The sequence below is a fragment of the Ictidomys tridecemlineatus genome, chromosome 1 (genome assembly GCF_052094955.1).
Source record: "Ictidomys tridecemlineatus isolate mIctTri1 chromosome 1, mIctTri1.hap1, whole genome shotgun sequence".
NCBI classification, from domain to species: domain Eukaryota; kingdom Metazoa; phylum Chordata; class Mammalia; order Rodentia; family Sciuridae; genus Ictidomys; species Ictidomys tridecemlineatus.
The window spans coordinates 129,717,991-129,744,653 of NC_135477.1; the positions used below are offsets into that span (position 1 = coordinate 129,717,991).

At 55.3% G+C, this 26,663-nt stretch overlaps 1 protein-coding gene and 1 long non-coding RNA gene across 5 annotated transcripts in view; one reads left to right on the forward strand and one right to left on the reverse strand.

The window, feature by feature from the left end:
• The window catches only part of LOC144377302 (uncharacterized), a 15,545-nt gene extending 9,655 nt beyond the window's left edge, over window positions 1-5,890 (reverse strand). For both annotated transcript variants that reach the window (XR_013438161.1, XR_013438160.1), the window contains exons 1-2: window positions 5,310-5,890; window positions 1,650-1,768 (exon numbers count right to left, since the gene is read on the reverse strand). This is a non-coding gene — a long non-coding RNA (uncharacterized LOC144377302). The remainder of the gene's footprint in view (window positions 1-1,649; window positions 1,769-5,309) is intronic.
• On the forward strand, window positions 4,815-24,036 carry Slc6a7 (solute carrier family 6 member 7). Of its 3 annotated transcripts, none has more exons than XM_078047739.1 (14): window positions 4,815-5,318; window positions 10,463-10,646; window positions 12,606-12,737; window positions 12,928-13,162; window positions 14,697-14,835; window positions 16,201-16,335; window positions 17,146-17,249; window positions 17,379-17,503; window positions 18,180-18,292; window positions 18,375-18,506; window positions 18,946-19,045; window positions 19,238-19,338; window positions 19,909-20,076; window positions 22,847-23,259. In XM_078047739.1, exons 1-14 carry the CDS (start codon window positions 5,286-5,288, stop codon window positions 23,024-23,026), a joined length of 1,881 nt encoding a protein of 626 aa, XP_077903865.1. In that variant the 5' UTR covers window positions 4,815-5,285; the 3' UTR covers window positions 23,027-23,259. The 3 variants fall into 3 exon arrangements, with proteins under 3 accessions (XP_077903865.1, XP_077903866.1, XP_005324221.1); XM_005324164.4 differs by lacking the exon at window positions 22,847-23,259 and adding an exon at window positions 23,266-24,036 and having other exon boundaries at window positions 4,828-5,318; XM_078047740.1 differs by lacking the exons at window positions 19,909-20,076; window positions 22,847-23,259 and adding an exon at window positions 23,266-24,036 and having other exon boundaries at window positions 4,823-5,318.
• The last annotated feature ends 2,627 nt before the right edge of the window (window positions 24,037-26,663 follow it).

Below are 26,663 nucleotides of genomic sequence, written 5' to 3' on the forward strand. Positions count from 1 at the left end.
GTCCAGTGGGAAGCCTGCCAGGTACGTGGAGGGCGCTATTACAAAAGGATAAGAGTCAATCAGAGCCGTGCTCCAGGCATCCCGGGACTCAGAGCATCCAGGGAACAGAGTCAGCTCCTAGCTTATCCTGGAAGGCCTGGGGGGCTTCCTGGAGGAGGCAAGGTTGGAACTGAGACCTCGAGGTCAGGCCAAGAAGGGAAGAATAGCAAAAGTGGGCCTGAGGGATGTGAACTTAGAGTCCAAGTCTTTTTGACTCAGGGAGAAGCCATTGTCCTTAGGTCCCTTCCAGAGGTGGGCAGGAGTCTGCTACCTGGTGCTCTCTCCCCAGAGAGCTCTGGTGCCAGCTGCCTGCCCCTCTGTTTACTGTTCTGGGAGGTGGCCAGGCCATAAAACGTGTGCACAGCCTGCTTGCCATTGCCCTTTGCTCCTGGGGCCCAGGATGACAATGCACAAGGTGGACCTGATCCTGGCATGGGCCCTACAGAGCAGCAGGTGCTTCTCTTTCTCCTCCTACTGGTGGTCTAGGAGAAACCCTGGTCCCATCAGTGACAGTAGATGCCTAAGGCACAAGAACCAGATGGCACCAGAGGAGAGGACCAGGGTCCCGAGAAGAAGGGGAGAGAGACAGGTGGAAAGGTAGCCGGCAATGATGACATTTAGCTTTCTGATCTTTAAATGCCCTTTGCTGTGTGACTCTGGGGTAATAACTGCTTCCCCTCTCTGGACTTCCGTTTCCCCTTGTAAAACTAGGGAGTTTCTCTTCCAGAAATAAGTGACTCTGGCCAAGTAAATTGGGTAAATCCTGCAGATTTCACCACTCTGGGAGAGCCACACTGATGTCTCCAACAAGACCCCCAGCCAAAAGTTCCCTTGGATTGTCCTTAATTCAGGAAGCCCCTGCTAACTCCTCCCTGTCTCCTGCAGAACTCCCCATGCTCTGGAGAATGGGCGCTCTGAACTGGAGGACCAGGCAGTCCCTGTGAGGGACTCAGCGTAGAGCAGCAGGTCTTGAGGTCAGATGGCCGGGGTCCCAGAGTGACCTTCCCGGCCCCGCTCCTTGAGGCAGGGTAGTCGGCTGCCCTGCCCTCAGCCTCCTCAGGGACCAATGGGAAAGCCACTGATCTTAGATTGGGTGGAGCACGGCCCCTGTCTGTAGGAGGTGCTTGTGTTTTAGCCACCTGCTGATGGGGCTGTCACCTCCTAGTGTGAAAGGCCTGGGGGCTGGATGGATGTTCTAACCGTCCCCACCCCCCAGCACCCAGGACAGATGGTGGCTGTGAAGATCTGAGGCAGGACAAGCCTAGCCCCCACCTCAAGAAGACCTCTGCCTGGCAGGAGGCCAGGGGCCAGGCCTGGCAGGTGGGGTGAGCTGTGGCAGTTGCTCAGGAGGCTGGGTGGGCCACAGGCGGGGTTGGTGTCCCCTGTCCATTGGCGTTTGAGTTCCAAGAAAAAGGAAACTCCCACCTAAGGCGACTTCCAAAGAGTGCCAAGGGCTGCCTTGTACCTGTCAGTTTCCTGTCACCTAAGAGTTCCACCAGAGTCCAGGGTGTTGTAACAGCTCAGGAGAAAGACCCCCCCCAGGTCCCGTCAGACCCTGCAGACACCCCAGGACTAAGAGCTGTTCCAGCTTTCCAATAAGGAAATTGTACATTGTAATTTTATGTCCCCTTCTTCCCGGTGGCAGGCCCCACGCTGGTGCTGGTGACCTGGGATCCAAAAATACATGTGTCTCGGTCTGGCCTGGCAAGGCCCACAGCCTGGTCACAGCCTTTAAAAAAAAAAAAAAAAAAAAACCTTTATTTAATTAATTTATTTATTTATTTATTTTATGTGGTGCTGAGGTTCGAACTCAGTGCCTCACACGTGCTAGGCAAGCGCTCTACCACTGAGCCACATCCGCAGCCCCTGGTCACAGCCTTTTTACAAGTCAGAATTGTGCATGTCAACACTGTGTTTGGCATACAATTTGAGGGGTTCACAGACCCCCAACCCCAGGTTGGAACCTTTGCTTGTGGAAGAGCCATGGTCTTCATTGACGGCCAGGAGCATTGAGCAGAGCAGGCCCCAGCTGAGCTCTAGGGGGGACTGAGGGTTGGGAGGGAGTGAAGAGCTCTCCAGCAGCCCTCTGTGTGCGCGATGGGCAGGGACAGGAGGAAGAGGGGCCCAGGAAGACTCAGGATCTCTGAGGAAAGCAGCAGCAGAGAGCCCCGCAGGCCTAGCCCCGGGCAGCTGGGGAGGGCAGCCCCGTGGTGGGGGGCTGCTCCGGAACCACTTTCTCTGCACCACACCAGATGGGCCAGCAGTCTGGAACCTCGTTCTTCACAGTCCCCACTCCTGGTGTAGCAAAACACATGCTCACAGTGATAAAATCTGATCGTTTAGGCGAATTAAAAATGTTTATTTATATGCATTTAAAAATATCTCCCTATATAATAAAAGGAAGTACATTTTCATCTAACACTTTCCTGAAATCAGCTCACATCTTCATTGCACTTCAGGTTGGATGTGAGACCAGGAGAAATACTGAGAGAAGCAGCGGGGGGGGGGGGGGGGGCGGGGGGGGCACTACATATTTCCTGAGTGCATTCCTAGGTAGTGATTTTGCCCAGTGATACCCCAGTCCACTCTGGCACGGGGGGGAGGGGAATATTGTGGCAGCAATAGTCAAGTTCCACCAGAGACCGGGATGTTGTAACAGGTCCCCGTCAGACCCTGCAGACACCCCAGGGCTAAGAGGTATTCCAGTTCCAATAAGGAAATTGTACATGGTAATTTGGTCACTAAATCCTGGCTACTTGTATGATCATAAAACTGGGACTTCAGTGGGAGGGTGATTGATACAGATAACATCTTTAAGATGTTTTAGGTGTTGGGGGGGAAGGTGGCAGAGAGGTGTGGTCTGGAGATTCCAGACATGACTCGGTTTCTACATTACTGAGGGATTTTGCCAATCCTGCCCCCTCTGACTTGGCTTCCCCCTCTGAGAGGCATGGACCATTTGACCATTTGCATGCCACAGCCCCAGCGACTGTCACCAAAGCTCAATAGTCACCCCATGATGTATTTGTTCAAGGAAGGCTAACTTCAGGGCCCCATTCACCTCTCTTCCCCCCAGTACTGCTCAGAGGGGTCAGAAAGAGGTCAGTTTCCTTGGTTCCCAAGTCAACAGCCTCTGGCTACTCCCCATCCGTAAGGTTCTCTAACCTTGCAAAAGGCCTGGGGAACCCCATGCCAGCGGGAGGGAGACAGGCTCTGCAAGGCTGCTGCTTCTCCTGTAAGAGACTTAGTGACAAGCCCTGGGCCAGGGCCTCCTTGGATTCAGGGGTACCTGACTTTGGCCTATCTCCAGGCATGGCCTGTGGCCCTCCTGACTTTATCTCCAAAGCACAGAGATTTAGTGTTCTCTGTGACCTTGGGCACATGATTTACCTCCTTTGAGTCAGTTTCCTCAAGTATAAAATGAGATGCATGAACCTATCTTCTCAGGCTGTTGGAAAAGACTAAAAATTGGATTTTGGTGCCGAGTATGGTGGGGCATGCCTATAGTTCTGGTGACTCAGAGATCTGAAGCAAGTTCAAGACCAGCCTCACAACTTGGCTGGAAATGTAGCTGAATTATAGAACACCCTGGGATCAATCCCCAGTACCCCACCACCACCAAAAAAGGATACTTGAAGTAAAAGTTTATCATAACCCACACAGTAGGGCCCAATAACTGTTCCTTCTCTTCACATTCATGGCCCCCTAGGCCTCATACAGGTAAGGGGCAGAGGGTAGAGGGGACCCTTTCTCCTGGGTCTGGGGAACCTTGGCCTGCCCTGTGTGGGCCATACTCAAAGGCAAGAGCAGCTGAGCAAGGCCTGGGAGGAGAGGCAGCCTTCACCCAAGCCATGCCAGGACTTGAACCCTGGCCAGCTCCTTTCAAGCCCCAGATTAAGGGCAGAAACTTATCCTCCCTCTCCCTAGACACCCACCCCCATGTTGGCTGCAACCATGTGCATGATCAATGTCTGAACAGGGACACTTTGAAAGTGGTGGGGGCATGGTGTGTAATGTACATGCTGTCCCCTAGCACACCCAGGCTCAGTCCCAGCAAAGGGACACACGTGATCTCTCTAGCTAGGAATTTCCCACCCCAGCCACAGGCTCCTAGGATTGCCTGAACATCCTGAGAGGTCAGTCCCCAGCAGGCTGGCAGCTGGCTCATTTTACAAACTCATAACCTTTTTATGTCATTTATGCAAAGTCATTACCTTCTCAAGGTCATTCCTTGAGTGGAGGAGAACTTGGTGCTAACAATATCATGGCATTTACCTGTCCTTCTTCCTCACTCAAATGTTCCCAATTCATTTTCACCCCAAGGAAAAGAGTACTAAGGACCACCACTGGCCTAGAAGGTCCATGAAGCCTGGCTCTGTCCCTGGTGTCATGCACTAGCTCTGGAACCTTGAGTAGGGACTTAACTCTCTCTTTCAGTTTCCTCATCTGTAAATAGGAGGACATACGCCTGCCTTTCTAGGCTGGGAAAATAAGTCTCCGCCAGGACCTGGCATATTTTAGATGCTCAATAAATATGGATAGATTAGATGTTTGGATAAATATCTGCTAACGGTGGATGCCAACAACCCACAGTCAGCCAATACATGTTAACTGAGCACATATGATGTGCCAGGCCCTGCTCTAGCTGGTTCCCATGTCTGTGAATTCCTCCACTTCTGTAAGGGAAGTGAGATTCTTGTTCCCATTTTCCAGAAGCAGAGAATTTAAGTAAGTTCCCAAAGCAGATAGGGGGGATGCTGGATCCCAAGACTGGGCTGTCAAGTGTCCTTCCCTCCCTCCTTGCTCAAGGAAGGAAAGGGAGGCCCAGAGAGGGCAGGTCACTCTCTCAAGGTCACACAGGAGACGGTGGTGGCTGAAGCCGAGGGTTTCTCTGGAAACGCCCCCTCCCCACTGGCGCGGGGCCCCTCCAATTCACAGCTCTGCGTGCGGGGGCGCCCGCATCCCCCAGCCGCCGTCGGTCGGTCAGCGGGTCTATCTGGGTGTCTCGCCAGCTTCGGGCGCTGCGCAGAGAGAGGCAAGTGGTTCGCAGCGCCCGGCCAGGCGCCCCACACCCGCAGCCGTCAGACGGCAGCGCCTGCGCCCGTGCCGGTGCCCACCCCAGCCGGTGCGCGGGAGCCGCCGGGCAAAGGCGCAGCGGCCGGCGGACAGGTGGACGATCTCGCTGCCTCGCCCGCTCTCTGCACCCTGAGAAGCCAAGCCCGCAAGCCCAGCACCCGCCCTCCGAAATGAAGAAGCTCCAGGGAGCTCACCTCCGCAAGGTAGGGCGCGAGGGCCGGGCGCACCTGAGCCGGGGCTGCGGGTCCGCCCGCCTGGCGGCGGCGGAGGCAAGATGGGGTGGGAGGTGGCCTGGCAGCGCAGGGCTCCGCCGGCCCAGCCGAGCCGGACCCCAGGGAGGGGCGGGGTCGGCCCTGGCGCGGGGGAGGGAGGGGGCTGGGACTCACGGGGCCGAGCGAACAGGTGGCTGCAGCCTCGGGAGGCGCCGGGGAGCGGGCAGCCGGGGCCACACGTCTGCCTCTCCCCTGCCCCGCGCCCGCCTCCGCTGATTGTAGGGTAACGGACCCTAGAAGACCCTAGAAGCCGAGCCAGCCCGGAGCGGGACTGGTTTCGGGGTGGGGGATCAACCTGGCGGTGTCTCGGTACTCCCCTGGAGCAGCCTCTGCCGGCCTCCAGCAGCCCCACTTCTTTCCTGCCTGCTCCTGCCCTTGGGCCACCACCTGCCTCCTCCCTGTCCCCTGCCTCTTCCTGGCAGCTTTACGTTTCCCGGTGAGACCGCAGGCTGTCCCTCTGTCGGGCTGAAGGGAAACACAGGCAGGAAGCGGGAATGGAGGCCCAAGAGGATGGGCAGTGGAGGTGGAGGGTGGGAGCTGGGGTGGGGACCAAGGCCACAGACCTCAGCCCCTCCCCACCTTTCTGGGTGGGGATGGACCTCCCACCAAGTTTTATGGGTGTGGGGAGGGGCACTGGGGGAGGCTGTCCGGCTCTGGAGTTAATAGTTCCAGCCCTAGCCAAGGAGTCGGAATCCCTGATTACTATTTCTGCAGCTGCCACTTGCCCTGTGACTTGGACTACTCCATTCTCTAAGCTGGGCCTTCCCCGGTACAGAGACACTAAAGCCCTCCCTTCCCCTGTGTGAGGTGGGGACACAGGGCACTGTGGGCATAAGGGAAGGTGAATGGGAGGAGACATCAGGGGGCCTGTCTCCTCTCCACACCTACTGCCCAACTCGGCACTCATTCAGGGGCTCTGCCCTGGGCCGCCAGACTCAGAACCTCAGCAGTAGGTGGGTCTTTTTAATTGACCAACCTGAGTGACTTCTTGGGGCCTATATGAGTCATTTGGAACCTGTACCCATTGTTTTTCTACTCTCCTTCCCACAAGAGCCCCTACCCCTCTCTGCCACAAGGCCACACATTATGTAAACAGCCGTGTGCTGTGAAGTTCTTTTTGAGAGCTTAGCTAACCTTATTTCATTCAATCATCCAACGATTCCTGAAATGAGGTCTTATCATCCCCATTTTACAGACAAGACAACTGAGGCCCAGAGAGGTGAGGCTTATTGCTTACCTGGCAGTAGGCTAAGAAACCTAGAACCAATAGGGCAGTTCTGGGGTCACCTTCTCTCAGGGTCCCTTTTGGTCTTGAACAGAAGAGAGCAGGGAATAAGAAAATGCTAGAATCAGCACCAGCATCTTTCAGAGATGAGCACTGGACTGGGAGTCAGAGGACCTGGGTCCTAGTCTTGCTCTGCTTTTAACTTAAATATCTGACCTTGGGCTCATCACTTCCCTTCCCTGAAACTCTGTTTCCTCCCCTACACAATGATGAACTTGGACTTCACATTCCTATTGTCTATCTCTGTCCTGAAGGAGGGAGGACAGCATGGCTTGGGCAGTCCAGCCTCTCCCAGTCCCTGCAGAGGGACCTACATTTGCTGATCCCTCAAAGAGAGGGCAGAGGTCTGACAACGCAGGTTTGCATTTCTGCATGATCTTGGGGTGGGGGTGGGGGGTTCAAGATTGAGAGTGCCCACACAGGTGGAAGTGTGAAGTGACTCTTGTAGCTTCTGACCCTGCCCCATTTTTTGGTTCCTATCCTCTGTCTCCCAAACAGTCCCAACCTCCTGGGATTCACCCCACAGTGAGGCAGGGGGGCTGCAGGTGGGCTCCTGATTGGCTCAGCTTTGGAGGACCCCATCCCCTGGCCCTGGAGCAGGAACAAGCTTCCCTCTGATTGGGGGAGGAGGGGGACGAGCTGTCAGCATCCTGCTCTTGGAACTCCTGTCTCCATGGAAACAGAGCTGGAACTGCTCTGTGAGCACGGAAAGGGCAGCTTCTCTGGAGGGATCAGAGGAGTCTCATTACCAGGACCTCCTGTCAGCTGGCCTGAACGGGGCAGGGGGGTCTCAGGTGATAGGCCTGCCTACTGGCTGCTACAGCCTCACTCCAGGAGCCCACCTGGGAGTGAGAGGTTCTAGAAAGCTGGTGCTCTCCCAGCCCAAGGACGGCCTTAGGGAAAGGGAGGGTTTCAAGTGCATGTGGGAACTGCCACCCTCACCTCAGCCTGTCCCAGATCACAGCTAAGGAACCGCCGGTCCAGCAACCCTTGGAGAATGATATTTTAAAAGCAGCTTTGTCATTGTCATGGTCACCATCCCCTTTAATCATGCTAGGCTGTGCTGATCACCACTGCCCAGCCTCAGACAAGATCACTACTACTATGGTCACCACTGTCACTGAGAGTCAGCCCAAGCTGTTATCCCAGTGTTGCTACCACCTGATGCACGGCCCAGTTCTGTCACCGCAGCCAGACACCCCTGGTCCTGCAGCTCTCATGACATCTCTACTTTTCTGTCACCATTTTTTTTTTGGGGGGGGGTGCTAGGAATGGAACCCAGGGCCTCACACCTGTTATGCCAGCTGTCTGCCACTGAACCACACGCCCCAGTCCTCCTTGCATCATCTTGACCCCAGCGATGATGACATGACCAATACCCATAAAGCCTCCCCTGTCACCACCTGCTTGGCATGGACAATCTTAGAATAAGAAACCTGTCTGACCATAGCAAGTACTGAGCCCCTGGGCTGGGCTCCGATCTGGCCTGCAGATTTTATAAGTGGCTCCAGCAAAATCTCTGGTGAATCTTGCCATGGACCATCAGAACTGAGACTGTCTAGACTCACGTTTCCCCAAGTACATCCCAGCATGCTGCTTTTTGAGACTATTTTTCTGAAATAGAATTTGGAAATACTTCATTCTAGTCCCTATTTGGGAGTCATTATGCACGTTGACTTGTTAAAGTTCCTGTAGCAAAGAAACATGTCCTGTTTTGTGTTAACCCCAGTTTTCCTCAAACCTCTTTGGTTCAAGAATGCTTTTTCCCCAGAATACCTATAACATCCCAAGGGACATGTTTCTGAAAATGCTGATCCATCTAATGCCCTCATTGTCCAGAGGGGAAACGGTGGCTCAGAAGGCTTCTGAAGTTCTCGCACTGTATTAGCACAGATTTTGGACTAGAATTACAGTCCCCTGACTCTGTTTTTCCTCCAAAGCATGGCTCAGCAGGAGGTGAGGGCTCCTTTTGCTTATCTGAAGACCTTGACATTGCTCACTAATAGGCCTCCAACACAGCTGTACATTGCAAAGGCAGGCAAGATGTGGCTGCCCTTTCTCCTGACCATTCCTGGGTCTCTGGCTGAGAATTGCTCTTAGAATTTTAGATGGTCACCCTGGCACTGTTGGACTTCCCTGTAGGTGCTTACAGCTATGGCACTTTGCATGACTTGAGTCCGGGATCCCAAGTGGCTGGAGGCGGGCCACCTCTCCCAGCCCAGCTAGAAGGGAGAATGCCCAGTGGACCTCTCCACCCACTTGGAGTCATGGAAGGGGATGTCAGAGACAGCTGGCTTCTGTTCTCCTCTGCTCTTATCTGCTCTTGTGACAGCAAGATTGCAACTTTCTGAGACAGATCAGGGCTTAAGTAGCTTTTTCCTTCCCAAAAGCCAAAATCCACAGTCCTCAGTAAGCCCCCTTGAACCATAGGGCATAAGTCTAGTCCCTCCCTTAAGGAGCCCACGTCCCACCAAGTCCCACCTTCCGGTGTTCAGGGCTCCCAGCTTCTTCCCTTTGTCCCCCTATAACCTCTTTTCCTGCATACCCTTCCATCTGTCCATCTGCCCTCTGGACATGCTCCACACGTCTGTGTCTGTCTTAGTCAAGTGCCTAGAAAGGAAACAAACTCTAGTATAGTGAGGAAAGACAAGGCCCTTAATCCCAGGAAACTCAGGGCTCAGGACCTAGTTCTCTCTCTAGCCAACCAGGGAAAGACCTTCAGCTTCAGTTTTTCTCATGCTTGGAATGACCCTTAGTTGAGTACTCAACTCAGAGTTGTTTTAAGAAAGAAAACAGGTGACATGAGTAAAATGTTTAGTGCAGTGCCCAGTAGTTGGTGACCATTAGTAAGACCATCTCTTCCACCATCACCACCACCATAACCACCATCAGCATCACCTCCACCATCACTATCAGCATTACCACCATCACTTCCACCATCACCACCTCCATCACCATCACCATCATCAGCATCACCTCCACCATCACTATCAGCATCACTACCATCATTTCCACCATCACCACCTCCACAACCATCACCACCTCTACCACCACCATTACCACCTCCACCACCACCACCTCCACCACCACCACCACCACCTCCACCACCATCACCTCCACCACCACCATTACCACCTCCACCACCACCATTACCACCTCCACCACCACCATTACCACCTCCACAACCACCACCTCCACCACCATCACCTCCACCACCACCATTACCATTACCTCTACCATCACCACCTCCATCACCATCACCACCTCCACCACCATCACCACCTCCACCACCATTACCACCTCCACCACCACCATTACCACCTCCACCACAACCACCATCTCTACCACAACCACCACCTCCACCACCACCATTACCACCTCCACCACCATCAACACCACCATTACCATTACCTCTATCATCACCACCTCCATCACCATTACCACCTCCACCATCACCAACACCACCATCACCTCCACCATCACCACCTCCACCTCCACCTCCACCACCAACACCAGTGGTGGCTGCAACAACATTAAAATAAAACCAAGATCATCCCTTGATTTGACTTTTGTTAGCTAAGACAGGACCAGGTAGTATTCTTAGTGTTGCAAGCCACCCTGCCAGGCCATGAGGCCCTCCTGCCTGTGACCATGTGAGTCCACACAGAGCACTGGCTTGTGTGATGGTAGAGTGTCTTTCCATTCTGCCTGCTCAAGTCAACACTTTTGTCATGGGGTCACAGCTCTAGCCTGGCCTCACTCTCGCTTTCTGCTTTGGTCTTACTGGTAGCCCATCACCCCAGACCTGTTGATGACCCCCAGCGATCAGGGAGATGTGGACCTGGATGTGGACTTTGCTGCAGACCGGGGGAACTGGACAGGCAAGCTGGACTTCCTGCTGTCCTGCATTGGCTACTGTGTGGGCCTGGGCAACGTCTGGCGCTTCCCCTACAGAGCCTACACCAATGGAGGAGGTATGGGCCTCATGCTGTGGAGGGCTATCAGGGGTGACCGGCCAAGGCTCAGGGTAGAATGAGGTAGAATGTGGTCTCAGCCACTGACTGCTGGAGACCTTGGCCTGGGAGGGGGACTTTACTCGGCCCTGTCCCTTTCCATCATCTATGCCCCTCTCTCATCCCTCCTATCCCCAGGATGGATACCCACTTTGCTGTCTTCCTGAGGCTCAGTACCCACTGGGCCTTAAATGCTGGGCAGAGGGAGCTGCCTGGGCTTCCTGATAAAGGCCTATGTCTGCCTGTAAATAATCAACCTGCTTTTGATATTCTTCCCATCTCTTCCCCCTCCCCTCTCCTCCTCCAGAGCCCTTCTCTGTCAATCATTCCCCCTCTCAAATCTCCAACATTTCTTCCTCTCCTGGTTCCTTCCACTCAGAATGCAAACACAGTCTCTCCTAGATTACCAAAAAAAAAAAAAAAAAATCCTTTCTGCCCCTGCTTCTCCATCACATTACTCTTCTAAGTCTCATTAACAATAGCTAAGTTTGCGCCATTCTCCTCCGCCAGGTCCCTGGGCTAAGTGCCTGTCTTATTTAACCCTGATGACAACCCTCGTGGAGGCTGGGGATATAGCTTCGTTGGTAGAGTGCTTGCCTCGCATGCAAAGGCTTTGGGTCCAATCTCCAGCACCACAAAAACAAAACAAAACAAACAAACGAACAAACAAACAAAACCCTTCTGGGTAGGCACTATGGAAATGATGAGGCTGTTGGGAGCTGGAGAGGCCAGACTCTTTGCCCAAGGTCCCACAGTAGCAGACCCCACAGTCCAACTCGAGACTGTTTTCTCCAGGATCGCTGTGCTCCCACTAGGTCTCTGTATTGCCAACCATCTCTGCCAGTCCTACTTTTAAAGCCAGGCTTGGTAACCCATGCCCCAAATTTCAGTGATTTAGGAGACTGAAGCCACAAGTTTGAGGCCACCCTCAGCAACTTAGCAAGGCCCTAAGCAATTTAGTAAGACCCTGTCTTGGGAAAAAAATAAAATAAAAAGCATTGGGTATAGGGCTCAGTGGTTAAGCACCCCTAGGTTTAATCCCCAATTCCAAAAAAAGAAAGTTTTTTGATATAAAATGAGAAAAATTCACATAAAATTAGATGAACAAAGCAAAGATACATTTCTGTGTCTAGGAATGTGTGCCTGGAGGGGCCTCCCAAACTTAGAATTCTCATGTCTGCAGTTGCCCCTCTACTCTTCTGTTTCCCGCTCTTTCTCTCTGTGTGCTGACCTCATTTTTTCCTGAGACAGGCTTCCTCCCTGTGGTTGGGGGAGCTGCGGTGGAGACATCTCTGGAATGACTCTGAAGCTCCTCGGCCAGGTTTAGCCACCCCAGAGCTTTCCAGAACTGCTCTGTCTGAATGAGTCTCTACAGCATTACAGAGAAGATCTCTGATGGCCCAGGCTTGGGAAATGTGCCCACAGTGGGGCGGGAGGGAGGGCAGAGGCGCTGGCTGGTGTGACGGCAGCTCTTCCAGAGCCATATGGTGGTGGGCGGTTCTCTGAAGGAGAAAGCTGCCTATATGAGAAGAAAAGGGAAAGAATGTTGGCCCACGAAACCACAGGTGGCAGCCACGAGTGTCTGAGGTGGTGTGGAGGAGAGGGGACAGGCGGACTGGGGCCAGATTCTGCAGAGCATTGACTTCTGCCGTGAGGAGTTCACACTTATTCTATAGAAAATCCCTTCATCCCCTGGTTCATTGTCCAGAGTCTGCTCTGGTCAGCCCTGTTCTGGGCACTGGGTGCTCTCAGTGGCCTGGGATGAAGAGACGACAGCCCTGCGAGGGCACAGTCCCAGTGCACAGGAGCAGTGCTGCGTGCACCAGCCGGTGGTGTCTGACCACGGGGGCGTGGTGGGTGGCTAGAGCTGGGCATGGGGGGCGCTGACCCACCCAGCCCCTCCCACCTTCCTTCCTGCAGGTGCCTTCCTGGTGCCCTACTTCCTCATGCTGGCCATCTGTGGCATCCCCCTCTTCTTCCTCGAGCTCTCCCTGGGTCAGTTCTCCAGCCTGGGACCCCTGGCCGTCTGGAAAATCAGCCCCCTCTTCAAAGGTGAGGCCTCCGTGGTCCCTGGGCCGGGCCTCTGGAGGCGGGGAGGGTGCTCTATCGCACCCGCTAAGCTCCAGGCAGAGGGACGAGAAGCCCTGGGCAGTGACAGCTTCCCAGAGGGCCACTGGGCCTGGCTGCAGAGTTCTGCAGAGGGCGAGGCCCAGAGGCCCAGCGGCCCCTCTCTGCCCCGCAGGTGCGGGCGCGGCCATGCTGCTCATCGTGGGCCTGGTGGCCATCTACTACAACATGATCATCGCCTACGTCCTCTTCTACCTCTTCGCCTCCCTCACCAGCACCCTGCCCTGGGAGCACTGCGGCAACTGGTGGAACACAGGCCGCTGCCTGGAGCACCGGGGCGCCAAGGAGGGCAACGGGGCACTGCCCCTCAACCTCACCAGCACCGTCAGCCCCAGCGAAGAGTACTGGAGGTCAGGCAGCCCCGCCTGGCCACCGGCCCAGGGGCCCCCTACACCGTGCAGGGCAGCCGAAGGGGGGGGACACAGCAGCACCCCCAAGGGGCTCAGTGTCATCTCAAAGACAGAGTCCAGGTGCCAGTGTGGGAGGACTCTGGCCTCTAATGCCAGCCCTTCACCTGCCGGCTGTGTGACCTGGAGCAATGTGCTTGGTGCCCATCGCTTTGTCTTTGGAACAAAGGCAATGATAGTAGGTATTTCCGAGGCCGTTGCACGTAAATCAGGCAGTCCAGTCTGGTGGATAGTCAAGGCTCAGTAAAAGCTCGCTGGTGATAATGATGGTGTTGGTGATGACAGTAACAGTGACACTCTGGAGTCTGTTTCCTCCTTTGTGACAGTGCTAATAGGATGTTATCCACTTATGTACTCATTCATTTTTTACTAAGTATTTATTGGGCACCTGTTACATCAAAGGGCAAAAAGCATACACAGTAAAGAGCATGTCAGATGAGTCGTAGAGGAGAGACGGGTCTATAATGGAGCAGGATGGCTGTGAGATTTAAACAAGGAAATGGTATAAAGCCATCAGCACAGGGCCAGGCACCTTGTGAGCCCCGGGAGCCAGGCCATCAGAAGGACATCGCTGCTTATCAGCCTGCCCCTGTGCCCCATTTTATAGCCGAGGAAGCAAGGCCCAGAGGCTTGCTCAGTAATTAATGGCAGAGGCAGTATTGACACTCAGGACTTCTGATTCCTAATCTGGTGGAACATTCTAGAGTAGCCTGATCTCTGGGTATTGGCTGGCCAGAGGTACCCCTATCCCTGCCTCTGCATGGAGCTGCTTTTAGGAATTTCTCCCAAATGGGCCTCATATCTTAAAATATGTCAGTCCCTAGCATGGTCCATCTCACTGTTCCATTTCGAGGCCTCCCAAAGTTCTGTGCCTGCTGACCCGTAGGAAAGGACAAGCCAAAGAACTTGATGTGTCTCTGGCAGCTGCCAGGGGTCTCCATGGCAATGCCATGGCCCACTGTATCAGATGGGTGGGGGCAGGAGGCAGATGGCGCTGAAGGGGGTTTAGTAAAAGGGCTCCACAGAGGGTCAGGGAATCTACAAGGAAACATGGGGAACCTGGAACAGGTGGGCACCTGCCCGCCCTGAACTAGGGCGAGGGGAGGGAATCAAGGGAAATAAGAGCCTTGGACGAGGGCTGCCCAGCAAGAACCATGGCTCAGAGGGACATAGGCACAGCTGGACTCTTGGATGGCACATGTGCATGTGTAAGTGTGTATGTGTGTGTGTGTGCAAATGTCCACACCCTCACCTCTCCACCATCAGCCTCCCGCTGTCACCTCCCCTCAACCAAACCCAAGTGGAAGTGGAAGAGGAAAGGAGCCTGATGTGGGGCCAGCAGAGGCCAGCCTCCTGGGACAGGCTGGTCAGGAAAGGATAGGGGGCTGGGAGGAGAGGCACGGGGCCTCGCACGGTGGACACAGCTTGGCCCCATGCTTGTGGGCAGGATGACAGAGGACGCTCTTTATCTCCACAGCCGCTATGTCCTGCACATCCAGGGCAGCCAGGGCATCGGCAGTCCTGGGGAGATCCGCTGGAACCTCTGCCTCTGCCTGCTGCTGGCCTGGGTCATCGTCTTCCTCTGTATCCTCAAGGGTGTGAAGTCCTCGGGCAAGGTGAAGCCCGGGACACCAGAGATCTGGGGCAGAGCAGGGGCTCTGGAGGAATCAGGGCCTGGCCTGAGGCTGGGGAAAGGACAGGCTTCACTGGGAAGAGGGGAGGGGTAGGCGTTGAGCTGGGGACACTGCTGAGGACAGATGTGGAAGTGAGGGGGATCAGGGGAAGGCCACTCTACCAGACCAGAAGCCTGCTGAGGGCAGCATCCACAGGGTTTTCAAGTTGACATTCTTACCCTGGATTTGGCACTTTGGAGGGGCCCAGCAAGTTTGTTGAGTGCTCAGAGGGTGGGTATATGAATCAGGGCTCTTGGAGTTGCCAGTGACCTGACCCCAGATGTTACACTCAGTTGGAGTCCAGAGGGTGTGCTTCAGGCACAATTGGGTCCAGGGGTTTGATGAATGTCATCAGTAAATGGCTTTTCTGGTCTCCCAGCAATGCATTGCCCTGTGTGGTCTTCCTTTAGGCTTCAGGCTTTGGTCTTCTGGAGGTTGCCCCAGCAGCTCTAGACTTAGACTTGACCTTCTGGGTGAACGTTTCACCTTTCCCTCAGTTGTCTTGTAGAATTTAGTCTTGCTGGGTAGGCTGGGCTGTGCCCCAGTCCCTGAGCAGATCTCTGTGGCTGGGAGAGTGAGGTGCCTGTGCTGAGGACGGAGTCCACCCCACTAGTGAAAGTTGGGGTACTGTTACCTGAAGAGGACAAACTAGATGCTGGGGGGACAAAGCCACAGGAGTCCACTGTAGGGAATGGAGGGGCAAGGAAGCCATTTTCGAAGGACTTGGAAATCTTCTGCCGCTCACTCAGTCATCTGTAAATTACAACTTGTCTCTCTGCTAAGTGCTGAGGGGTGCTGACCCCAAGGAACAGAGCTAATAAAAGAAGGCTAAGAAGATAGGCAGGAAGCATATAGAAAGAGAGGAGGGGTGCTCAAGGTCACAGCCAAGGCAGGGAGGGATGCTCTCACACAGAGTTCAAGAATGAAGTGGCTGGAGGGCTGGGAGAGGGAAGAGGGAGGGCAGAGGGGAGTTTGGGGGTGATGACCTCACAGAGCGGGTTTGCAGGGGCAAGGTGAAGTCCGGGAGAAGTCCTGGCACAGGCCAGGGTGAGCCGGCCACTCACCAGTGATGCTGGCCTGGACCAGGGGCGACAGTGGAGATGGACCTTGGGGAGCAGGGTGACAGCACTTAGTTGACGGTTAGACGGAGGGTGTCAGGAGGGAGGGAGGAGATGCACACTGGACAATGGCTGGTTCCTGGCTTGTGCCACCTGAAGGTTGGGAAGGAGAGTGTCTCTGATGAGGATCTCAGGAGAAAGAGGGGTTGGGGGGTCCTCCACCTTCAGCTTCCCACTGGTCACTTCTCAGGTGGTGTATTTCACGGCCACATTCCCCTACCTCATCCTGCTCATGCTGCTGGTCCGCGGAGTGACCCTCCCTGGGGCCTGGAAGGGCATCCAGTTCTATCTCACCCCCCAGTTCCACCACCTGTTGTCTTCCAAGGTGAGGTCCTCGGGGTGCAGAGCAAGGGGAGTGGGGGAACAGAGGGCAGGAGACCTCCAAGCAGCAGGCACTGGAGCTGGCCCTTCCTATGTACTCGTGTCATTTATCATTTTTTAAAAAATCCTTTGAAGTAGACATTATTCTTCCCTTTATATGGATGAAGAAACTGGGGTCCACAAGAATTAGTGACAAGCTTAAAGTTATATAGAGAGTGACAGTGGGAATCCCAGCCCAGAGCTGATGAACTCCATACCCAAGGAAGGCATTAGGAATAATGACAAGAACAACAGGGTACTGGCAGCTAACATTTATTATTTATTGGCCATGACAGTGCCTGACTGTGCCCTGGCATTGAGCCCTGGAGCAGTGGTGCAGTCCTTCCTGCCCTGGGATCAGCAATTCAGGGTGACGATGTGGCTTCCTAGGGCTGAACAGCTACTAACTGGGGAAGCTGGGACTCAGTCCAGGTCCCTCTAACTCTAGGCAGGAAGTCGAGGGTTACCTGGGCTTATTGTCAGATGAATCCACTGCAAACTGCATTAGGTGCTCCTTCCTTTACAACTGAACCAAGCTTAGAGGTGAGCTATATGCTAGGTGGGAAACCGAGGCCCCGAGAGGGGAAAGGAGCCCCGCACACCCCACAGTGGAAGTCGGAGCAGGGTCTTTCCTGGCCCGTGTCGTGGGGCTGGCTCTTCCCCATGCCTGTCCCCCAGCCCAGCCTTGTCCCTTGCTTCTTTTCCTGGGCCTCTGCATACCGCTGTAAACGAGCCCCTTCTCTCTGCCCTTCACCTCTGTCCTTCACCTGCACAGGTATGGATCGAAGCTGCTCTTCAGATATTCTACTCCCTGGGTGTGGGCTTCGGGGGTCTCCTCACCTTTGCCTCCTACAACACATTTCACCAGAACATCTATAGGTCAGTGCCTGCAGTTTCCCCGAAGCTTGCGGCCAAAGCAGGAAGGAGAGTGGCGGGCCAGGGAGGGCCTCATGGGTAGAGGGTGTGGCCGCGGCTCATCTTGGCCTGTGCCCGGACTTCTCCTGGCAGAGACACCTTCATCGTCACTCTGGGCAATGCCATCACCAGCATCCTGGCTGGCTTCGCCATCTTCTCCGTGCTGGGCTACATGTCTCAGGAACTGGGTGTGCCTGTGGACCAAGTAGCCAAAGCAGGTGGGCAGGCTGCCAGGTGTAGTGTGAACGCACGTGTCGGCCACAGCTGGGGCTGGGCCAGGGAGCATATGTGTGACCAGAGAGGTTGTGGATGGGTATGCTGTGTGAGTGTGTGTGTGTGTGTGCACACGTGTGTACAAATGTGCATGCAAATGAGCATGTCTTGGTCTCTGGGTGTCCAAGTGCAAAGGCATAGGTGTGCAAATGAGTGTACATTAATCTGTGTCAGGAGATAAATGAGTTTCTGTAGGAGATTGTCTTATCTTTCCTGCCTTGTTTGTCCAGATGAGTCACTTCCTGGGTGAGATGTCTGTGTGTAAGTGAATCAGGGTGAGGATGATCTTGTGGATCAGTGTGCGGTGCTGGTGGATGTGAAAGTGTGTGTTAGTGAGATTCTTGGTACAAACTAACTGTATGTTTTAATGAGATTTTATGTTTGGATCCCGGGATTGTCCATCCACTCATTATCGAGACCCTCATTCTGTCAGGTTATTATTGAGCACCTACAACGTGTCCTAGGAGTTAAGACAGCGTTGGAAGCGTGCATTCAGTGTATGTCTCTGAGTTGAGCTAAATGAGCATGCCCAAATGCGTGTGAGCGATCGTGTGTATTTGAGTGTGAATGTGGGGGCCATGGCATGCCCCAAACTGCTGACCCCGTGTGCCCTTGGCCCAGGCCCCGGCCTGGCCTTTGTGGTCTACCCACAGGCCATGACCATGCTGCCCCTGTCCCCCTTCTGGTCCTTCCTCTTCTTCTTCATGCTTCTGACCCTCGGCTTGGACAGCCAGGTGAGCCTGGTGCCTGGGCTGGGCTGGGGTGTGGGTGGGGGAGGCAGAACCCTGACCCCAGCCTGCCGCCCCCACCGTCCAGTTTGCCTTTCTGGAGACCATCGTGACAGCTGTGACGGACGAGTTCCCGTACTACCTGCGGCCCAAGAAAGCTGTGTTCTCGGGCCTCATCTGTGTGGCCATGTACCTGATGGGGCTGATCCTCACCACCGACGTGAGTAGGACGGCAGGGAGGATGGCGGGAGCTGGGCTCTGGTACCTGTGGCCTGGAGGAGTGGTCACTGAGCCACCTACGAATCCCCCTTTTGAAGGAAGCTGTCCCTCCCAGGCCCGGTCTCCCCAGGGAGGTCGCTTGGCCTGGTGATGGAGAGTCCTAGTCTGAAAGGCCTGGGTCACGCTTCACTCCTTCTTGAGTGACCTCAGTTGACTTCACTTCCCTCAGCCTGTTTCTCCTAACTGGTAAAAGGGGGGTTCTACAGAGCAGGGAGGCTCCCTGAGGTGCTGTTGGTACAGGGCTGGGCAGGTAGACACCGTCACACGGCGTCGCCGGGCTCCCCCCGGCAGCCTCTTGCTCACTCCTGCCAGGACAGGCGGCTACAGCGGAGAGTGAGGCTGGGCTGGTGGGGACCCTGGAGCTGTGCCTTGTGTTCCAGGGAGGCATGTACTGGCTGGTCCTTCTGGATGACTACAGTGCCAGCTTTGGACTGATGGTGGTCGTGATCACCACGTGCCTCGCCGTCACCCGGGTGTATGGTGAGAAGGCAGGGGAGGCAGAGTCCAGGCTCCCTGAAGTGGGAGAATGGAGTCTACCTGGGGCCCCTATTGCCTGGGTCCCTGGCCCCAAAGGCCACGACTTCTGGTGGGGTTTTAGGGTGGAGGAGGGGCTCTAGCAGTCTCGGGCTACGGGTAGGGCCATTCCTCCTCCTCCCCTCCCCCCGCATGCAGGCATCCAGAGGTTCTGCCGAGACATCCACATGATGCTGGGCTTCAAGCCGGGCCTCTACTTCAGGGCCTGTTGGCTGTTCCTGTCCCCAGCCACACTCCTGGTAACCACGGGTGGGTGGGGGGTGGGTTGATGCCTGGGGCCCCCAGGCTGAGCACGTGGGTCCCCTCTGTGAACTCAGTCTGGTAGGGCCACCCTGGCCCAGAGCGGAGCCTATGGCAGAGCTGCAGGGTGGGCATGAGATCCTGACCTTGCTCCCCTGCAAGGCCCCCAACTTTCATAGCTCAGCTGAGCTGAGTTCAACACTTCTTTGGCAAAATGGGTGGGACTTTCCCAGGCCCCCCCGGGGCCTCAGGGCTGGGGCCTTGGCACTGTGCTTTCTTGGTCTTTTCTTGGTCTTGCTTTCTTGTGCTTCAGAACTGGGCAGTCCCAGGCCTTAGTGTTGGTCAGCTTGGAGCTGGGCTAGCCCCAACCTTGCAAAGGCTTCAGAGATGGACCATCTTAGGATCTGGTATAACTTAGGATACTGCATGGCTTTGGGCTAAGCTCTCTCAGGTCTTAGGATGGTCCTGGGCTGGCCTATTTCAGGCTTTAAGGTAGCTCAGACTGGGTCATCACAAGCTCTGGGGTCCACCTGAGGCCCCCATGATGCTGGAGGTCACCCACCCTGCAGGCCCTGCTGGTGTATAGCATCGTCAAGTACCAGCCCTCAGAGTATGGCAGCTACCGCTTCCCCGCCTGGGCCGAGCTGCTGGGCATCCTCATGGGCCTGCTGTCCTGCCTCATGATCCCAGCTGGCATGCTAGTGGCTGTGCTTCGAGAGGAGGGCTCTTTCTGGGAGGTGAGTCTGCACCACCCTGTCCACCTTCAGCCTTTCTGACCTGTGCCCTGCCCTGGGCCTTCCACTAGAACAGAAAACACTGGCCCCCACACCGTATCCAGGGACCCACATGAACTGGGCAGATTCAGGGGCTCAAGTTCTGCTCTGTGGCTCCTCGCAACAAGAGGGGCCTTGGAGGACAGAACTGGACCAGTCCAAGTCCAAGGTCCCCCCATGAGTGGAATAGAGAATGGGGCTTAAATTCAGGTGGCCAGCCCAAGTTTTTATGTGGAATTCAGTCAAAAGACAACTGAGAGACTCCAGAGAGTGGGCTGTCACCTTCTCCTGTGCCCAAGAGTCCTGCTGTGTCTCATAGGTGGCCAGGGATAGAATGATAGTGCGAGGACTATGGACAGGGCTTTGTGGAGAGACCTAGAAAACAGAGAGAGTATAAGCTGTTGGGCACAGGGGTCAACTGGCCTTGAAAGAGGGAAATAGTGACCTGCTATGGGCCAGCAAGTGAGCTGTTTGACCACAGCAGATCCTGCCCCGCTCTGAGCATCAGGGCACCATCTGTGCACTGAGCCCTTCACTTGTGAGGCTGTGGGTTCAGAGTCTCTGGTGGTCAGAGACTGACATCATGAATTAAGCTTGGAGAGAGCCTGAGACCAGACAGAGCCTGGAGACCACCCTCCCTACACCCATCCTATCCCCTCCCTAACCTTGTCCTATAGCAATAGAGCAATAGAGCCAGCTGGTCCTGTCCCATGAGAGCTAATGGTTAAATATTCAGGGATGTGTGTACCTGTTATTAAACCACTAACAGCTAGGATTCCATAGTGGTAGAGAGTCAGCTACAAAGTAGGCCTTCCATTCCCTCCCGCTCCCCCTCCACCTTCCCTCTCCCTGGGGCCAGTTTACCAGCACAAGACTGCCCCCTGCCACCCTGCTGCACTGACCTTCCGCTGCCCTCAGCTCACCTCCATATCTCTACCTGGAGGAAGGTGCATGCCCTCCACCCCTCAGCAGCAGACAGGTTGTGGCCGCACACCTCAGACCATAGAGGCTCTGCCTCCAATTGCTGTGTGACATGAGCAAATCCTTCCCTTCTCTGAACCTTAGGACCTTCTCCCCACCACCTTGCTACTAAAGGGGTGGTCTGCAGGGAGTCTGCACAGGGAGGCTGCTCTGGTGTCGGCTTCAGCTCCCAGGAAGCCCAGGGTCCTTAACCCTGCTGATGGGCCCCTGGCAACACTGGGATCCCTGCAGCCACCACCTCCCGCCCTCCCTGCTACAGAAGCTGCCCACAAACCCAGTAGAGCATGCATCCTGCTGGGGCTCCCTGGGAGGGACAGTCAGCACTGCAGAGGAGCCGCTGTAGTGCTGCCTTCAGAGACCAGGGCTTCCAGCATGGACTCCTTAGGATCAGAATCCAGATTCTGCCATTTGCCCACAGCAAGAATGATCCTAAGCAAGTTACTGCACTTCTCTGAACCTCAGTTTCTCCAGCTTTAAATAAGGACAGCAATAGCTATTCTGTGAGCTTATGGTAGTCAGCATTGTGGGGGCAGAAAAGCAGAATATTCAAAACACGTAGGATGGCATCAGACTGCCTGGGTTCAAATCCAGGCAACTTAACTGACCTCTCTGAGCATTAACTTTCAGACGACATCTATGTGGGTGAAGGGTAAGTACCCCCTCTCACGGGGATACTGTAAAGATTAAATAAGCTAACTCTTAGCTGGAATATGCCAAATGCTCAGTGATAGACCAGGAGTTCCCACAGAAGGTGATTTGTCCTCAGAGGGCACTTGGCAACATCTGAAGACATTGTCAGTTGAGATGGAGGGGATGAGGGGCACAAGGCCATGCTACTGTCATCAAGCGGGCAGACACCAGTGATGCTACTAAACACCCTTCCAGGCACAGGGCAGCCCCACCATAGCCCTGGAATTCTCCAGACCAAAATGTCAGTAGCATTAAGCTGGAGGGACTTGGTCTGGGCACTGGAGTTCAGCTGGGAACATATGTAAATCCCTGCTCTCAAGGTGCCTGTGTTCTAAGGTGGGAGACGAGGCAGGCAGTGAACACACCCTGTAGTAGTAAGTGCTATATTTAAAACAAGCACAAAACAAAAAAACAGAAACCAGAGTTTCAGGAATAGCCAGGGTGTTCAGAGAGAACTGGGGAAATGGACACAGTGATCCATGTGGGTGTTTAGGGGGAGAGCATTCTAGGGCGATGGGGGTAAAGCCCTGGAAACTGAGAGGGTGGGTGCCACTGGAGTAGAGGGAGTGGAGGGAAAGTGGCAGGCACCAAGGTCAGGAAGGTTCATGGGACAGGAGACAGACCCCATGGTAAAGACTTTGGCTGTCATTCAAAGTGAGAGGAGAAGCCATTGCAGGTTTCTGAGCAGCAGGGTTCCTGCCTCTCAGTAAGCGTCACCGTGCTGGGAAAGTCAAGTGTGCAAGGCCCTGGGCCAAGGGCATTACACACAGTATCTCCCCCAGGACCTGCAGCCTGTGGTTTCCCTTACGGTCAGCGGCCTCCCTTTCCCTGAGGGAGTGGGGCTTTCCTCCCTGGCAGGGCAGGCAGGGGGCTCTGGGAACGTGGTCCAGGAAGGAGGAACTCTGGAATGTCCAGGCTTAGTCATCACCTCAGCAGCACCCTCCTCCCGTGGAAGCAGGGGCTCGGAGAGGGAACAGTTAGTCAGGGCGGAGAGAGGCCCGAGGGCCAGCTGTCACCCCCACCTTGTTTCTCCTGTCTCATGGCTTTTTCCTAAAACCTCCAGTTCCATTGGATTCAGCATTTAAAGGAAGGGACCCGGAGGGGACCTCTCCTGGATCCAACTTGGGATGCTCAGGAGAGGATCCTGCCCCATGATCATAGCAGCCAAATTCTGCATAGCCTTGCCCTGTCCACAGCACTCTGCCAAATGCATCATCTCAAAGCCCTCACAATGACCCTGTGAGAGCTCCTGACTCCCAAGCTACAGACCGAACCTGCAGGCTACCCAGCTTGTAAGCGGCAGAGCAGGGTTCTCATTCAGACATGGAATCACTCCTTTGGGGAAGTAGTAGAGCGCCCCCTCCACCTGGGGTTGTTGCAAGGACTCAACCAGGTGACTGGTCAGGCCTTTGCTGGATGCCTGGCCGCAGAAAGCACTCAGCATCCGCTGGTGTCTCCACGGCTGTCTCTGCTCTGTCACAGAGGCTCCAGCAGGCCAGCCGGCCAGCCATGGACTGGGGCCCATCGCTGGAGGAGAACCGGACAGGCATGTACGTGGCCACGCTGGCTGGGAGCCAGTCACCCAAACCACTGATGGTGCACATGCGCAAGTACGGGGGCATCACCAGCTTCGAGAACACGGCCATCGAGGTGGACCGAGAGATTGCCGAGGAGGAGGAGTCCATGATGTGAGACAGAAGGCAGGCAGACGGGAGGCCCTGTCTGGGGCCACACAGGCCCTCTGTGGGGGCTGCAAGAGGCAGCCGTGACTGCCGGGATTCTGAGAGGCTACGGGAGATTGCTACAGAGATGCTGGTGTCCCCAAGACAAGTTGAAGTGTCTCCTGTGACCTCTGCCTTGCTTGAACCCTCTGGCTAGCCCCCTACACACACACACACACACACACACACACACACACACACACACACACACACACCCTTCAAAGTGAGAAGAAGACAGTTCAGCCTTCACTTTGCAGATGGACATGTGAGGCCAAGAAGGGTGGGGCCTGGCCCCAGGTCAGATGGCCGAGAGGACTTGGCCCCCAGCCTCTGAACTGGTTGCTCCCTTTCTCTTGGGGCAGTGGGCACCACATTCCCATTTTGTTCAGGGCCCAGATCCTCCTTTGCTCCAGAAGCTGTCCTTCCACACTTTCACACACCTGAACTTGAACCTGGGGTTCAGGGCTGCCATAGGCACTTGAAGCTCCCAAGTCGCTGGGAGTTAAAGGTCAATAAATTAAGTGAGGAGAAAGATCCCTGTGGGTTCCTGTGTGCAGGCAGGCTCCCTGAGGGGGTGGGAGCCGAGGGTCCTGGAAGAGGAGGAGGTTTGCAGAGAGGAAAAAGAAGGGAGGGCCTCAGCCAGAGCTGCAGGGTGGGGTCAGGAGGAAGGCGGCCTGCTGGGTTGAAAACCAAGAGTGCCCAGAGATGCTGGGGTGGGGGGGTTAGGTTCCAAGAGGGCTCAAGTCAGAGCGCAGAATAGCAAGGAGAGGGACGGGTGGGGGTGGGAGGGGGTTTGCATGATACAGAATATCATTTTGGACCTGTTCAGGGTTGGTTAGGGGACAGAGTACAAGTGGGAGGCTGTGGAGGGCCGGCCAGAGGGGCTGGTGGCCTGAATTAGGACTTGGAGTGGGGGTGGGGAAAGGAAGGCTGTCAGAGAGTCCATACCTTCACCCAGTGGACCTTGTGCCCTGTGCCAGGGAGGACAAACAGCCTCTGCTGTGGAGGTAGTCTCAGTCAGGGGTCTTAGGATCCAGGGCTTCTCTCCCCTCTGCCCCACCCTGGCAGCCCCTACCATCGCCTCCAGCTCCAGGCGCTGCTGGAAAATTGGTCTTGGCTGTGAATGTCAAGGGCAACCGAGGGTCTCAGAGATGGTCCCAACAGGATCATCTGGTCCTGATGCCACCCACTCTGCTCCGGGGCAGGCATGAGGGCAGAGGGCAGTTCTGTAGCTGTGGGTCCCTGAGAAATGAGATGCGCAGGCCTGCTGAGCCGGTGTCCAGCACATGGCCCTCCCGGGTGTGGCAGGTGTCCCGGGGGGCTACGGCGAGCCCTCGTGCCCTGCCTCTCCTGGCATCTTCCCACCCATCTGTTTTCTCTTGGTTGATTGTTAATAAATACCAAATGAGGTCATCCTCCTACAGTGTCTCCTTACTGCTGAGAGTGGGAGGCAGGCCGCACAGGGTGCTCCAGCTCCCGCTGGACAGATGGGGAAACTGAGGCTCAGCCGCCTCCTTCCCAGCTCTCCTGGCTTCTGACTCTTGCTCTGCCCTTCTCTGTGGCAGTGGTGGGAGTGGCAGGGAGCTGAGGAAGGAAGATGAACTCTGGGCCCTTAGAAACTACGTATGTCACATATGGACAAGCTGAGGTCCACATAGGGCGAGCCACAGACCAGGGTTCGCAGGCATCTCCCTCCTCAGCTGCCTTCTTTCCCTCTGCAGCGTCCCCTCTACCCTTCCTGCAGGTGAGGGCTGGATCTGGAAGACTAGGCTTGGGAGGAGCCTAGGGGGTCCCAGGGAAGAATCTCCTGGTCTGCCCACCCACTGGAGGCAGGGCCTGGCCATATGAAAGGGCCGCAGGCCTTGCAAATGCGAGGCCCAGGTGTTTGCAAGGCTTTGATTGGGGTGGAAAAGAAGGGGCTGTGCTTTGGGGGATATTAATAAATTTCCCTTTACAAAGGGCCAGGCCCCTCCCATCCCTCTTTGTTTAGGGCTCCAGGTGGGGGAAAGAGACCCATTTGCTAATTTTTTTAGGGGGAAGGGTACTGGGGATTGAACTCTGGGGCACTCAACCACTGAGCCACATCTCCAGCCCTGTTTGTTTTGTATTTTATTTAGAGACAGGGTCTCACTGAGTTGCATAGTGTCTCACCATTGCTGAGGCTGGCTTTGAAATCCCGATCCTCCTGCTTTAGTCTCCCAGGCCTGGCTCCAGTTTGCTAACTGGCTGAGGATGGGGACTGGCCTTCACCAGGCATTCTTCCCTCAGCCAGGGCCAGGCTCCTGGCCGGGACACTGGTGCTCATAGTTCCCAGTCTGAGGAGTAAGCACTGGTCTTGGAGGCACTCCTCTCCCGGGCGTGAGGTTGGAGGGTCTTGGAGACTCGGGTCCCACCTGCTTCCCCTCCCACCTCTCCTTAGCTCCTCTCCCCTCCCCTCCCCTCTGTGCCATCCCAGGCCAGGGCCTAAGGTTCCTGTACTGGCCTTCCCTGGCCCCGTCCTTATTCTGTCCTGCTTTTTCCATTTCCGATGCTCTCAGACAGCTCTTCCTGCCCCTCCACTCCCTCTGCCACCCTCACCATTTCCCAGCTGTGCCCATCCAGGTTCCTCCATCCAGGACCTTTACTGATTCCAAAAGACCCCACCCAGGCCCTGCCCCTGGAGGGAACTGACTGGGAAAATGTCAGCTCTCTCCGGGGTAGGACCCCAGTGTAGAATTCCTAGAATGTCCTGGCAGGTGGCCATCCCTAGGGCCCAGAGGGCCAGTCAGGGAGCCCAAGCAAGAAAAGTTATTGGTATAAGTGGGAGAAGAACTGGCAACTGACCCTTAGTGGGTGTTGGAGACACAGGAGCGGGTGGGGGTGGCTCTGGGGCAGTAGGGAAGGCAGCAGGCCTCTATTAAGAAGTGTGGGTCTCGGCCACCAGATCTCCTGGCTGTTTTTTTTTTTTTTTTAAGTCTGGGATTTTGTAAGAAATTTCGCAATTTGAACCGTGGGCAACTCCTTTAAAAAATGGCGAGGAGCATGGCTCCATTCTACCTCCGGTCCTCTCCCGCAGGCTGACTGCTCTGCAGACTTGGGGGTGAGGAGCCCAGAGGACAGAACTTGCCCGAGGTCCCATGTGAGAATGTGCCAGGACTGTCCACCCCCACGTGGTCATCT